Source organism: Amblyomma mixtum, chromosome 5 (genome assembly GCF_055824585.1).
Source record: "Amblyomma mixtum isolate Tamu chromosome 5, ASM5582458v1, whole genome shotgun sequence".
In the NCBI taxonomy this organism is placed as follows: Eukaryota; Metazoa; Arthropoda; class Arachnida; order Ixodida; family Ixodidae; genus Amblyomma; species Amblyomma mixtum.
Genome location: NC_143016.1, coordinates 72,865,294 through 72,879,704, shown reverse-complemented (window position 1 = coordinate 72,879,704; position 14,411 = coordinate 72,865,294). Strand labels below are relative to the sequence as shown.

Here is a 14,411-nt window from a genome sequence, read left to right as displayed (position 1 = left end):
CACACCGTTCAGAAAATGGTTAAAAGCTTTCCCTGGTCTCGTGCTCGACTAATCTAGGATGAAACGCTTAGGAAATGCGTCTCTGATCCCACCTTCAGCAGCCGATAACACCTTGTGCCACGGCACTCTTTCGTTAAGTTGCCCTTATTATTTCATGGCCTCCAAGGTGGTTGATAACAGGCTCATTTATCGTTCTTTGGACTAAGCGCTAGATAAAGAGCTGTTCAAAGCACTGATGGAAGTTCCTCATGCAAAGTGGACACTTGGCTACGAGTGACTGCGGAAGCTGCTCGGGGTTGGAGGCCGTCGTGTCCTGGTGTCGAAACATAGCGCGTAGCGGCCAGCACCTCAAAGCTTTCGAACTAGCTGAGCAGCGCTGAGTCCAAGGAGCGCACTTTGCTCTCTAGGTAACGAGTGCGCCTCTCATCAAAGCACACCCAAGCAACATATTTGCATTGCTATATAACCTAAACTGCCATCAGTAATGAATGTAGTGTTCTTATACTCTCTAATGGAGATAAAGAACGCGACAATGGCCTTCAGACAAAAAAAAAATTCGCTGTGGCTTAGCTTGGTTAAGCCCGGTAATTGCGAAAGCAATATCCGTACCTACGCCATGGTACAGGTGGTAGTGTAGCTGGTAGTGGTGCTTGTGGTTAGACTTGTGGTGATGCATCGGTTATGCAATACAATCCAATCCAATGCAATCCCATCCAATCCAATGCAATCCATTCCACTCCATTCCAGTCCAATCCAATGCAATCCAATCCAATCCACTCCACTCCACTCCAATCCAGTCCACTCCTGTCCAATCCACTCCTGTCCAATCCAATCCAATACAATCGAATCCAATCAAATGTAATCTACTCTAATGTAATGTAATCTAATCTAATGTAATCCAATCTAATCCAGTCCAGTCCAGTCCAATCCAATCTAATGTTATCCAATGTAATCCAACTATTGCAATCAAGGTCAAATGAAGGTCAATGGTGGTCACCGCCGCGGCACGATGGTGGTCACCCTGAAAAGTGCAAGTAGTATTGCTTTCGCAATAAAAAAATGTGGTTGATCATCGATGTGTACATAAAAATGGACGGTGCACTTTAGCTATGACTTCAGGGTACGACGCGATTGCTCTAATGGGCAAATGTGAAGTTGTGCGTAATTGGTGATTCTCTGCTTTGCATTCATATATCACTCACGAGGCCTTGTCATACCACTCCTGGTGGGGTGGTGCAGCGGTTAACTGATGCCCCAAAAGCATTCGTTTTCTGTTTTGCTGCCCGTGTGTAATTCCGGCCTGCCTAAATTATCCACATTTGCTATGCGAAACACATCCACATTTACCAGTGATACTAGGGGTAAGTTAAAGGCCTCTTTAAGACCCCATTCTACTACCACCTACCTAGATTTACATACACCTGTGTTTGCACTGCAAAACCAAGAATAAATGATATGCAAAGGTATATGTTATGCGGTAAACTATAGTGGGTGTTACATGGAAAGCTTTTCTTAAATATATGTTGTGGATGAATTTCAGGATAGACCACTTGTCTCCCTTCCACTTCCCTGTGTGTTCTCCTGGTTGGAAAAGCGAAAAACTAATAATATTTGCTTGCTTTCCCTTCACTGTCCTCTTGAGAATAGGATGAAAACGCTGCTAATGAGAACAAGCCCTTATCTGGACGACGTCATCTTGCTGAGGGCCGAAGCTCCGAGTACGTCGACCAAACGACGAGTCGATTGCGCGAAGATCGTGCTGTCCAATGTAATAAACGCGCTCTTCGACCTAAAAGCGAACTACTTGTGCTGCAATGGCTTATGCATATTATTCCACCCAACAACCCAGTCCTCGTCGCCAGCAATCGGTGTGGCGGAGACCATCGCCAGACTGACGGCAATGCGTCTGTGATTGCGGATAATTCTGTTTTATGTGTAGGTTTATTTGGGGTTAAACGTCCCAAAGCAACTCAGGCTATGAGGGACGCCTTGGTGAAGGACTATGGAAATTTCGAAAACCTGGGGTTCTTTAATTCTGTGGACAGGTATTCTCTGCATGCGCAGTGTTGAACACGGCCGTGCTGGCCTCTTCCTTTCTTTGTGCCGCTGTTTTTGTTAGTTTCATATTTTTATTTTTCATTTATTCGCGACCTGTTTTATTTCTCGATATTTTATTTGTTCCCGGCTAAACGACAAACTATGTCCTAACTATATTTAATGCCATTGTGCATTCTATTATCAGCATTGTCATCTTTAGCTACACTTTATGAGCATGCGCTTTTCACATGGCCGTGCTTTATACAGTAATGGGTCACAACAAAAGCACGAGTGTTTTTCTGCAGCCGTTCGTTGAACATTGGTTGCCTACCAGACGAGGCTGTCACCAGAGGTAATTCACTACTGAGTGGCACCTCACACCCTAATGTGAAGTACAGAGTCGATCACACTTTTCTAGAGCGCTCGAGCGGTGCCGTCCGGTGGAAATAATCCGAAATTCTAAAGTAGGCATTGACAATCACTGATAATACTTGCGCTCGGGAGAAGCCTAATAAACATGTGCACCACACAGGCACCAGTGCCTTAGCCCCAGCAAAGCAGCTGCGATAAGACTTCAATTGCTCCCCAGCACACGACTCCAGCTCTCTAGACAAGTATGATCGACTCTGTACAGTCTCACGCACATTCAAGTGTTCCTTACATGTCTTCGTAACGTTTGTGTGGCTTGTTCTTTGCAATAAGCGACTGGGTGCATCAAAACGAATTTTATTTTGCGACTGGAAGCTAGCGTGCACGCGCTCTGGCTACGTCAGAGCCGCATACTTGGCGGTGCGAGTCCCATTTCTGGGGCTCGCACGCCTTAAGATTTCGCCAAGCAGAGCGCCGATGTTGACATCCACTGTAGTTGAACTCCTCCCACGCACATCGAGCGGAAGTGGCGCTTTGACTCTGCAGCGACGCCGACCCAGACGGCCTTCAGCACCCCGCCGCTACAGGGTGCGGCCCGCAGGCAGCCACTGGAGCGCATCTGGCGGTGCTCGTACCTGGGAAGCAAGGACAGAATTTAGGCGCATAGTCTAGCCAGGTAAAAACTATTACTAACCACTCATCAAAACTGCCGTCAAAGTAGCAGAACCTCGTTACGTGTCCCAGTGGACTTAGACGCACGCGGTCTTGAATGATGAGAAAGTAACCTCAATCTCAAGTAATCTGCCCTGCAGCTATTCAGAATGGAACAAAATAAAAAGACAAAGTGCAAACAGTGCGTAGAAGCAGTTTTCAATTCGACTTTCAAGGGATTAAGTTGTTACGAGCAACTGACACACAAGACTGTTGACATATATGCCGAACGGCGGCTATCAAGATACTTGGTATATTTTCGGGGAACTACCTAACCGAAAACATTCAGCCGATTGTTTACACTTAGCAGCCAAACAGCAGTGCAGTATTCTTCCAGGTTTCACTCTGGGAAATGTTTGGTTCCTAGGATGCAACAATGACACGCTTTCGTTGAGGCAATCTGAATCAAAAATTGCCGACGATTACGCTACTTCTTAAGGCGAAATGTGAGCAGAGTTAATCAGCTGTCTCAGCTTTCCGATAAATTAAGGCAAAGAATTCGCGCAAGACATGTGTGTACAATTACAGACAACTTATTATTTTTCGCACATATTCCTTCTTGAAGAAACACTCCGCTAACAGTTCTTGATTGCCATGAAGGAGGCATTGTGGTCGGAGAAATAGATTGATATATGCTCGACTTGCTGCACCAATGCCTGGTCCTACGTTGCGAGACGAAGAGAAGGCAGCACCTGACTGATGCCGATGACGCTTTTGGCGAGTCGAGTGAACGTGGCTCACGGCGGCGGCTTTGCGTTTCGGCTTGGGCGGGCGGGCGAAATGGCTCCAGGAGCGCGCTGCCCCGGCTGCGGAGCTGATTACGAGAAGAAATGGCGGCGCCGCGAAACGCAGGAACCGGCACCAAAGTGCTGCGCTCTAAAAACGGTCATACATAATGCGTGATGAGTGTCCGATTCAGTTGCCACTGTGCTCGCTAAGCATACTTGTCGTTCATCACTCCACATCATCTTCCTTGTACAGAGCCTCGTCTCTTGTGTAATCCTGTGCGACTGGAAAGCGATTGAAGGCCGGTAAAAATCTCGAGAGGACTCGGAGGACTCGCACCATTGGTCGATACGTTCCGCGCAGTCGAAGTTTCCCACGCCCCCTTCAAAACAACGTCCTTCACGGGCCCGTATGTGACTAGCGGACCTCTAAAACGGTGGATGAATCTTAATTTCAACGAAGGCTTCGAGCCCTCAAGAGAGGGTGGTGGATTTCATTGGGGGCAAGAAAGATCCGGGAGCTCCCTCCCGATAAAAAAACTATTCTTTGCTCTTTCAAGTGCACTCGCGGAACACGTCGGTCATTGCCTCATTAACTAACCACAAAAACTGCCGACGATTACGTTACTTCCCAATACGAAATGTGAGCGCAGCTCATCAGATTTTCCAGCTTTTCGATAGATTGAGGCAAATAATACGAGCAAGACATTTATGTATAATTACAGACAACTTGTTATTTCAGAGCGCAGCTCTTTTAAGCCCGTTCCCGCGTTTCTCGGCGTCGACGTTGTCCCTAGTAACCAGCTCCGCAGCCGAGGCAGCGCGCTCCAGGCGCCATTTCTCCCCTACGCCCGAGCCGAAACGCATGGCCGCCGCCGTTCGCAGCTGCATGTATATTCAATATTTTCATTATATTCAGATGTATTCAATATTTTCATAACAATTCCTTACAATATTTCAATATTCAAAATTTTTGTCCAATAATGTGGGACATGGCAAGAGCGGCCGCCCCAGGCTCAATATCTCTGTGAAGTCGTTGCTACTGACGCGACCCCAATGCGATTAAGGTCTTTTTAAAAAAAGGGAAAAAAATGAGGGTCACCGAAGGTGGGTAAGGACGAACCGGCCGCCACAATTTTTGACCAAGATGAACCCTGAGAGAATTCCGATCTACAGGTGACACATTTGGCTGTCTACATATTACAAACTACCAAACACTTAAATTGCACGTACATATGTCCTAGCTGAATGAAAAGTCACAAATTTGGTATTCTATTTGTTGTTTTTTGGGATGTTCGCGCACTCCAAGCAACGAAGCTCAGAGCTACGATCATCTCAACAAACGCCTCGATGTTCTGCCGGGAGCATACTTAAATATGATCTGGCGTTGCATTTCCTCTGTTTATTGAGGCCGGCCGCCTATGCCGTCTCGAGTGTTATCCGGTGAGATTCCACATTTCAGCCAGGAAAACGCATTCGAAACTAAAACTTCCCATGTTCGCCACTCCCGTGTGCACTTACCGGCACCGGTTGCCACATGCAGTGATCCGGTGAGGGTTCCGAAGGCTGCACGTCTTCGAGCACATCCCTCGACGACGGGGGTGCACGAGCACGTTATGTGGCCCGCAGAGTTTCCACCGGTGCGCCCTGCACGTGAGCCATCGCCTGGTGGACACGGCACCCGCGATCACTGGGCCAGAACCTCGGGTATTGTCCGCCACCCAAAGTGCAGCGATGATGGCAATGCTCACTGCGGGTGCAATAGAAACCGCGAGAAATCTTAGGGTTGGAGTCGGGTAAGCTGAGAGATCTATAAATTTTTATTTTTATTTTCTGGCAGGAGAGATGAAAATGTCTATGCTACACCAACGAGACTAGGCCCGTGTTTCCTGGGAGCAACAATTGCAACTCAGAGAGTGGATATTCGAGCGGAATGCGAGTCCCAATGAAACTTTTCTTTGAATATGGCTTCAGTGCATGAGTGTCTGAAGAAAGAGTGCGAAAAAGGGGCGAGATAAAACCCAACTGTGCAGGTAACCTGCGATGTAAATTTTCTGCGTCAATCGCAGCGGCGTAACACACAGCTAAGCGAGAGGAGCAAGAGCATATTTTAGGCGAAACTGTAGTGACTTTCAGAAGAGTCTCTTTGTAGTACCGGACAGAAATGTGCGTTACAACAGTACGGCAATGCAATCGCCGAATTTTGCTACATCCCCGTACCTGGGAGAATTGTTAAGCAAAATTTCGTTGTTTTTTTCTTTTTCTCATATTCTAGTTTAAGTTCCGCCGCAAAATCTGGAATTGAGAATATTTGACTGGTGTAACTGAAGACATATAAAAAAACAAACTAACAAAATCTGTACAGAAAGCTATAAGTAACTGATACAAATGTAGGTAATAAAATAGATGCAGAGGACACAAAAACAACAAAAGGAGAAATAATAAAATTGCACAGATCTCATGCAGCTTAAAACTTACGGCAAGCAATGTAGACTCATACAGTAAGCAATATTATGAGGGGAACAGTAAAGAGGTCCTTGCATGACCTGGTATGTAATCATGCTGTAAATAATGGATGTTTTAAATACCCATCTTTGCAGGCTTATGCAACAAGAACAGTAGATATTTTACGAAGCGTAATCAAGTTTACGAATTCCTGGAAAGATATTGCGCGAAGACTCGCGTGCGAGATCCTGGACGCAAGTGCGACGCACCACTTCAGAACCATACGACGAAAATACCACTCACCCAAAAAACATAAAAGCATTGTTTAGGCCGGGAAGCTTGAGACGTTGCCCTACATATACGAGCCGGAAATGAAGTCACACGCCCGTAGCGCTCCTTATCAATCAGGGTAGCTTACCGATACTTCCTGCGGCGCTCATGCCCATAGCGACTTCGTTGAGTCGATACCATGCTGGCAGCGTTAGCCACGAGTTGCACAGAACGCCTCCGGTCATAGGTACAGTCGCTGGTATCCCCAAGTCTTCCTAAAGCCTCTACACGTGCTTCGTACGAGACCGTTGGCTCCGGGTCCATGGTTGCTTACTCAGTCTGAATCGAAAAAAAATATCAAAATAGTTAACTGCGCCCAGCATACATAACAAGCAGACGCCCGCTGCACTAGATGTTGCAGTTTTGAAATGTGAGGTAACAGCTCATGTAGATAGTTTCTGAACCCATATCAAAAGAAAATCCTCGCTATTTTCCTACCACCCTTGTATGTTTAGCCTTAACAAGGGAACATTCTTTTGACACCTCATCTATCGGTGAAAATGATTGAAATAAAAGAAAAACGGGCGTCATCGCTTACTGGATAATACGGCGCTACCTGAACAAGATAGTTCAAATTCAAATTCAAATTCTGTATTTACATTTAAAAGTACACAAAGATGTGTCCAACACTGTCTGGACCCGTAGCCGTAGGCTAGTCATGGGTCCAAAAAATGAAATACAATCATACAGACACTCCAGTAGAATGCAATTAGAACTGGTAACAGCGGGGTAGATACATGTGTATGAATACAAGTGCAGAAATGGAAAAAATTACCGACGATTACGTTACTTCCTAATGCGAAATTTGAGCGCAGCAAATAAGCTGTTTCACCTTTTCGATAGATTGAGGCAAAGAAATCGAGCAATACATGTATGCGCTATCACAAAATTTTTTTTTTATTTTTCACACGTATTCGCAATTTTGGCTCGGGCGGTGCACATATACAGATCCGCCGCCACCGATCTGGCTCTCTGATTGCCACCGCACAGGGGTTGCATTGGAGGAGGAGCGAAGAAAGGAATTAAGTTCGAACCGGCGCTTTGACAACCGGAGACTCGCAGGAAGAGGGGGGGAGGGGGGCGGCGTGTACACCCAGCGGCAAACGATGGGGGCAGAAGCGCGCGCAGCAAGCGGACAACACGATAAAGGGAGGAGGGAAGAGATAGCAGCGACTGACTGATGCCGCTGACGCCGATAGCGCTGGGGGGATGAAAGGGGGGCGGAGCTGGTTACGAGGCCGACGCCGACGACGACGCGAAACCCAGGAACGGACGCCAAAGAGCTGCGCTCTAAAAAAAAATATTGCGCCTCTCCCGTAACCGAGAGTAGAGTAAGCATGAAATGTTTACGGGCCTAACACAGGCTCCATTGCTCGGCTTAAGCAGCTGTGACGGTGGCGGCATTCAAATCCAGGACGATGCAGAAGCGTACGCGGCCACGACGAGACGCAGGCCTGACAAGAATGTATATGCAGCGCGTTCGAATACTCGGCGAGCGTGTATACATCTGCCTGCCAGAGGGGGAAGGGCTTGAAGGCCAAGCGGCCGGTCTTTTACATGCGTGAGTGTGGGACCGCAGCGCCATCCTTGGGGAGGGAGCGAAAATTTTCCGCCGAAAGCCCTTCTCGCCCTCTTTCTCTAAGCGGCCTTCTCTCAAAGCCCCTAACAGATCACGTATGACAACGAAGCGTATTGTGGCATGTATGTGCTTTCTCCACGCGTTACTAGAAATCGGAAATTATAATTCCGTGCATTATCAAAGGCACAGCTTGACTGATATCTTGATAAACATTGAGAAGACACTGGCAGCAGTTATTTTTTGTGACTCGTTTGGAGAGCAACCAGCGCTTGTATGCCGGTCCCGTAGGAGGGCTTAGAGAGTCTCGTTGAATCTCGTGAAGTCTCGTACGGTGCCCGGATGTTCTCGTTTCAGAGCCCGGATGAGTGGAATTTAGTGCGCGGATGAGTGGACTTCAGTGCCCGGATGATGGCTCTCGGTCTCGGCGTGACGTCACCACAATGCCGACAACGGGAGCTAAAAGCATTTCATGCTTAAAAAACATTACACGGAACAACTCTATAATATGAAAATCATCGTCTATGTCCAAAAAAAAAACAATAATAATAAAAACGAATGCGCGCAGCAGGTTGAGTAAGCATTAGTTCTTAGTATGTATGTGCCGAAAGAATTTTTTTGCTGTAGGAGTGAAATTTAGAGCGTATTTTACTTCGTGGGGAAGGGTATTCCATATTTTTGCACCAATAAAAGCGAGCTGTTGTTCTCCATATACGTTGTGAGTGGGTGGCAGATTAATGTTTCCAAGCGTTACATTCCTGGTGGGACGTGATGACGTGTGAAACAGGGATATGTGGAAAGGATGGTTGTATCTTACGATGCTTTTTACAGTAGTAGCTGTTTTCAGTAGGCGTAGTGAATTGAAAGGTAGTATCTGTAAGTCTTCGAATACTGATTTGCTGGGATCATCCGGTTTAGAATGAGTTATGACTCTTAATGATCGTTTCTGTAATCTTCGGATTGGCTCGTTATAACAGTTGTATGTCCATCCCCAAGAATCTAGGCAGTAAGAAAGGTGACTGTGGATAAAGGAGAAGTCGGCTCGTGAAAAGGCTCGCAAAAGCCCGATCCGCCAGCCATCTTTTCGTGTTGTTCACAGTTTTTAGACCCAATTTCGCAAAGAAACAAGGACATCGATCACGCACATATCTTTTGGCATTGAAGCCAGAAGGTACTCCTTCCACCACTCGACCTGCGGCTGAAAACGCTATGAAGCAGCGTGGCAGAGGTTCGTCGCCTCTGAAGTCGAAGCAACTGTGAATGTTCACGGCGTGAGACAGCTTAACTTCAGATCACCGTGTGACTAGCATCCTGGTCTCAATCAGAGAAGGGGCTTTCCCTGTGAAGAGATATTCTCTTAATGAGTAATAAAAGAAGTAGTCATGGTTTATCGATAAATAACTGTGTTATGGAAAAGAACAAAGATTTATGGAGATGTTTTCGCTATTGATTTCAGCCCATATAATTGAACGGAGTATTATGAGCAAACGAAAAAATAATTAGGAATCTGTGAAGATGCTCCAAGCTTCCCTAAAAGCGGCGTAAAGATTTTACGTGACGCCTTCATTACAGTGAAAACTACGTACAACTTCACTATTTCCACAAAAAAATCAGAGAAAATGGATTACGAAACGCCTCATCTGAAATGCTACTCCTGATAATTGCGCAAATTCTCGGAACGCGTCCCCAACTGTAGATTGGGAACGCTAGCGCGTGCAGGTTCGACAGCGACACATCAAAGAAAACAAAACGAAGCCCTGTTTATAATTTAAGGTAAAGAGGCAATAATAAATAAACAAAAAAGAAAAAATGGCTGCGGGTAAACTACTCGAATCTGATTAGAGAGGGGATGGTATGGCGTTTCGGGCAACAGTGCGCGCCCATGGTTGATCGCGAGTGTTTGCTCGCCCTATCAACGCTGCGGCCTAGTGTTGCAGTGCCGCGTGTGTGCCACAACTTTGCCAGCGCTAACGCGTACAGCCCACATCTCTCTCTCTCGCCACCCCACGTGCCTCAAAGCGCCGTTCAGGCGTCCACTGACCCAGAGCCAGTTATGTGCATCGGAGTGCAAAACGTTGTCAACGCCAACGCCAACGAGCACAGTGAACGCCGAAGGCCTATGGCTTCCGTGCCGCGTTTCTGTCACAATGTTGTCAATGCCAACGCTTGCAAAGCGCATTTGTCACTACCGACACGCCACGTAGCTTAATTGACGAGTGAGGTGTCTACTGTGCCAGGGGGCCAGTTATGTGCATTTCCTTTCCTTTGCTTTGCTTTATCTGTTGGCAACCTGGCATGGGCTTTGGTTATGAAGGTCATTTCAAGGTCAAACTTGAGGCCACGGCGAAACTGGCTTTACGCAGCGTAGCGAAGCTTTCACTTCAACACACTCACACTCAACCCTCGCACGATACTACAGGTTAAAGGAATGAGACCAAGAGTTCTTGAGCGTTCCAGGCGAAGCGAGGATGATTTCCAGACAGGGCGGACGCGGGTGTATGACCTGCGACGCGTCGCTGGTGTTGCGTTCAAGGACGCGGCGGAGGGATTACAGGGTGTAGTAGGAGTGGAGAGGACCAGAGGAAGACGCCGGTGAACTCCCGTCAACAGCAATGGAAATTTGGCAGTAGCGGGAGACCCATAGCCATGACCCGTCGACGGCGAACGCCGCAGTGGGTCCTCTCGGCAGGATGGGCCCACGGTCCATCGCCTGCCACCTCCACGCTTCAATCTCCGACCTCTGCTACGCTGGCTCCCTTCACACCTCGGTTCGTTCACACGTCAGCTCACCGCTCATCGTGCTCGCCACGCTCTTCGTCGTCGTCGTCGCCTTGCAATCACCCCTCGCACACGCGCAACGCTGGGCTGGCACGTGCAGCGCTCCACTGTCGACGCACCACACCTAAAATCCCCTAACGATTTGTAGCGCACCTCGCAAAGATATTTGCTCTTCTTCGTGTACAGAACACTAGCATCCGATCTCCAAGCAATTGACGAGAAATAAACTTTGTGGTCGAAATGGACAAAGCTGAATTCCAGTTATATAGAGTTAACGATACAACGCCCATGATTTCAACGAAAGCCCCTTTCCTCTCATGCACAGCATAGCCTGAATATATTAGAAACGGCTTTCTGTAGGCTAACTACAGAATTATCGCTCAGAGATTAAAAATATTACAAACGCTCTGACGGTCGCATGTCATAACCTGTGTAAGCTGCATGCGTTTTTGGGATGATCCTTTTCCAACCGGTACTTTTCCTCGTTTACGTATTCCTTTGGCTGAAAGTGGCCTTTAAGAGCTGACCATAATAGGTGCTCACTGACTTACCTCAGTCTCCGCCGTACCGTCTACAGAAAATGAATGCACTGCCAAGCCTAGATTCAGAGCCGGGACGCCTAGGACCGGTCCTCTTGTCTCTTAAAAACTGGAGAATAAAATAACATTAGGTTAAACAAGAGCATTTCGACAAGAGACAAAGGTACGAAGAGGCAACAAACGCTGTTAATGAAAAGCTATTCTTACCTGGAAGAGGTAGCGTCGTAGCTGGCGGCAGCATTCACAAGTCTATATATAGGCGCTCCCACAAGTGGAACGCTTAAGGCCCGTGTGACGAATACGCTGAAGTCGGATACAACTTAAGTCTGCAGTGAAGCTCCGCCCACATTCAGCCTTCACGCACAGAATTCCTCCACGACAAAAAAGTAGTCTGCTGCTTAAACGCTTCTTTTTACGTAAACAAGAAGCTTAACGAGAAAAAATTATGAGCTCTAGAATTTTGATACATGGATTGTTTGATAAAGTGAAAAATTAAAGAGCTTATTTCGTTTAATATTGCGATTGGCCAGCGTAGTAATACAGGACGCCGCGGACCGCGGCCCAGTGTTAGCAACTGCTGTTTTTTTAAGTTGTATCCTACTATAGTGTTCGAATCGGTGTGAACAACTATGAAGCAGATCATCATCTTCTACCAACGTTAATGGAACTTTGTCTTCTACTGAGTTGGTTGGTTTATTGGTTTGGTTTATTGGGGTTTAACGTTCCAGAGCAACTCAGCTGAACTTCGATGAAGGCAATAAATTCAGGGGGCACTTTGACTGTCTAAAGGCCCGTTCACACTTGCCCAAAAATCCGGCGAGCGAAGCGGATTCGCTCGCCGCAAAAACAAGGACCTGTTCTCACTTGTTCACGCGCGAGCGAGGCGGATCCGCCGCGCCGCTGCTGTTTCTCGCCTTTCCACACCGCTTTGCTGATAGCGGCATACACAGATATAGTGAGAAAAGAGCATAAATTTACGCTGTATGCGTACCATAAGTGTATGCATGCTTACGTACGTTAAATGCAGGCGCATTCTCACTTTTAGTGCAGTGTATGCTAACACAGACGCCAAAATAGACTTTACCTATAGTGGTGCCATCTGGTTGTCAGGGCGGGAACCATTACTGTCAAAGAACCGACTCTGCTGTTAAGCCTAGAAGCGGCAGAATCGTCTCTCGGAATAAAAAAAATAAAGTAAGTTTATCACTTATACGTCTTCGTAGAGGCGAGATGAGACGAAGCGAAAGACCTGTGCCGAATTTCTGGCCAGTGAACGCACTGAAAAAGGCAGCAACAACGAGAATTCAATCCGAAGCGACGGGTCCGGCTTCGAAAAGCGCCGCCATGTTGGTCGCCGCGCGGCGGAAATGGGTCCAGCCCGATCGCCCTCGCCGCGCCGCTTTCCGCGTCGCTCGGCGTCAAAAGCGGCCGAATCCGCTTCGCTCGCCGGATTTTTTGACAAGTGTGAACGGGCCTTAAAGTGCGTAGAGGCGAAAGCGTTTTCCGCACCACTTTGACTGCTTCTGTGGCACTGGTGGTGCCACATGTAATTGAGTACTAATTAATAAGTGATGACAAATCACTAATGAATGGTCAATTACTGATTATTGCCGGACTATTAATTAATTGCTAATTAATGACGCTGAAGCTTCGCCTTTAGGAGTGGAACGCGACAGCGTGTTGTAGCGCTGCCAGGCAGTACACGGAACGCCGACCCCGTTCGGCGCGATGCCTTGCCCTTTGAACGCAACGCTTTTTGAGGAAAGGAAATGGGGCAGTAATTCTCTGTCATCTCAGTGGACACCCGAACCGCACCTTACAGGAAGGGAGGAACGCCACCACCCGTTCGGCGCGATGCCTTGCCCTTTGAACGCAACTCTTTTTCTGGAAAGGAAATGGCGCAGTAATTTTGTGTCATCTCGGTGGACACCTTAACCGCACCGTAGAGGAAGGGAGGAAGTGGGAGTGAAAGAAGAAAGACAAAGATGGCCCGTAATGAAGAAAATGAAAATTGTATTTGAGGAAAGGAAATTACTCAGTAACTGTCTCACATATCTCGGTGAGCACCCGTCAAAATTCAGGGGGGGGGGGGGGGGGGGTGCACTTTTTGACCTAAAGTGCGGTCACTGATGTGTGGTTAAGCCCTTATCTATACTCCGTCTCACAAGCTGTTTGCAGCACTACGAAAGGTACAGCTCTCTCGTCCAATCAGGATGGCGCGCACTACATTAGTGTGTTCCTACGCGCCTGTGGTTCGATCCACCTGATGTCCAGGTGGCTTCTTTCTACCTATAGCAGGTGGCGCTTGATGTCTTTTTATTCTTTTTTTGGTTTGTTTTTGGACAGGCGGACGCCCGTTCCAAAGGGACTAGCCCCACTCTTTTTTTTGTCGCAACCTGTTCTCATCAGTTCCTCTGTTGTCGCGTCGCAGTAAATTTCAGTAATCGTGTCATGTGCATATAAATTTATTTACTCCAGCGTGCCGAGGCAACCGAGTGTCGATGGTGGCGAAATGCAAAACAAGCCCATGTGCTGCGCGTGAGGCAACGAACGTTAAACGGCCCGCGTTCAACAACGCTCGGCCCGCGTTCAACGTCTCCGTTGTCCTCTTGTAAAGCGTTCGCTCGCTCACCTGCGTGAGTTTTGCCGTCCTCTTGATGAGCGCATTTGTACTCCAACTGCCCCCGCACTCGACGCGAAGCGCTTCAAGAACATTTAAAGCCACCTGCTTCGCCTGCTTGGGGAAACAGCGCACTGTCGGTGTAGAGCACACAGGAGACACAACAGACTCGACCGACGCCATGTTGGAAAGTGGCGACGCATCACTACCTCGCAGCAGGCCTCCGCAGAGCTGTGTCCGTACGGGCTTTCTCTGGTAATTTCACCAGTGATTGAAACACT

At 47.6% G+C, this 14,411-nt stretch overlaps 1 protein-coding gene across 2 annotated transcripts in view; it reads right to left on the bottom strand.

The window, feature by feature from the left end:
• Positions 1–2,747: 2,747 nt before the first annotated feature.
• Positions 2,748–14,411, bottom strand: part of LOC149342665 (uncharacterized) — a 45,618-nt gene continuing 33,954 nt past the window's right edge. Inside the window, exons 1-4 of one of the 2 annotated variants that reach the window (XR_016283056.1) lie at positions 11,718–12,293; positions 11,523–11,619; positions 6,706–6,896; positions 5,452–5,592 (exon numbers count right to left, since the gene is read on the bottom strand). Coding sequence is in view for 1 of the 2 variants with exons in the window: in XM_089545133.1 (XP_089401259.1) it covers positions 5,457–5,592 (136 nt within the window). In the remaining variant the exon portion in view is untranslated. Of the gene's footprint in view, positions 3,042–5,363; positions 5,593–6,705; positions 6,897–11,522; positions 11,620–11,717; positions 12,294–14,411 lie in introns of those variants that run through there. The other variant, XM_089545133.1, reaches the window with a different exon arrangement.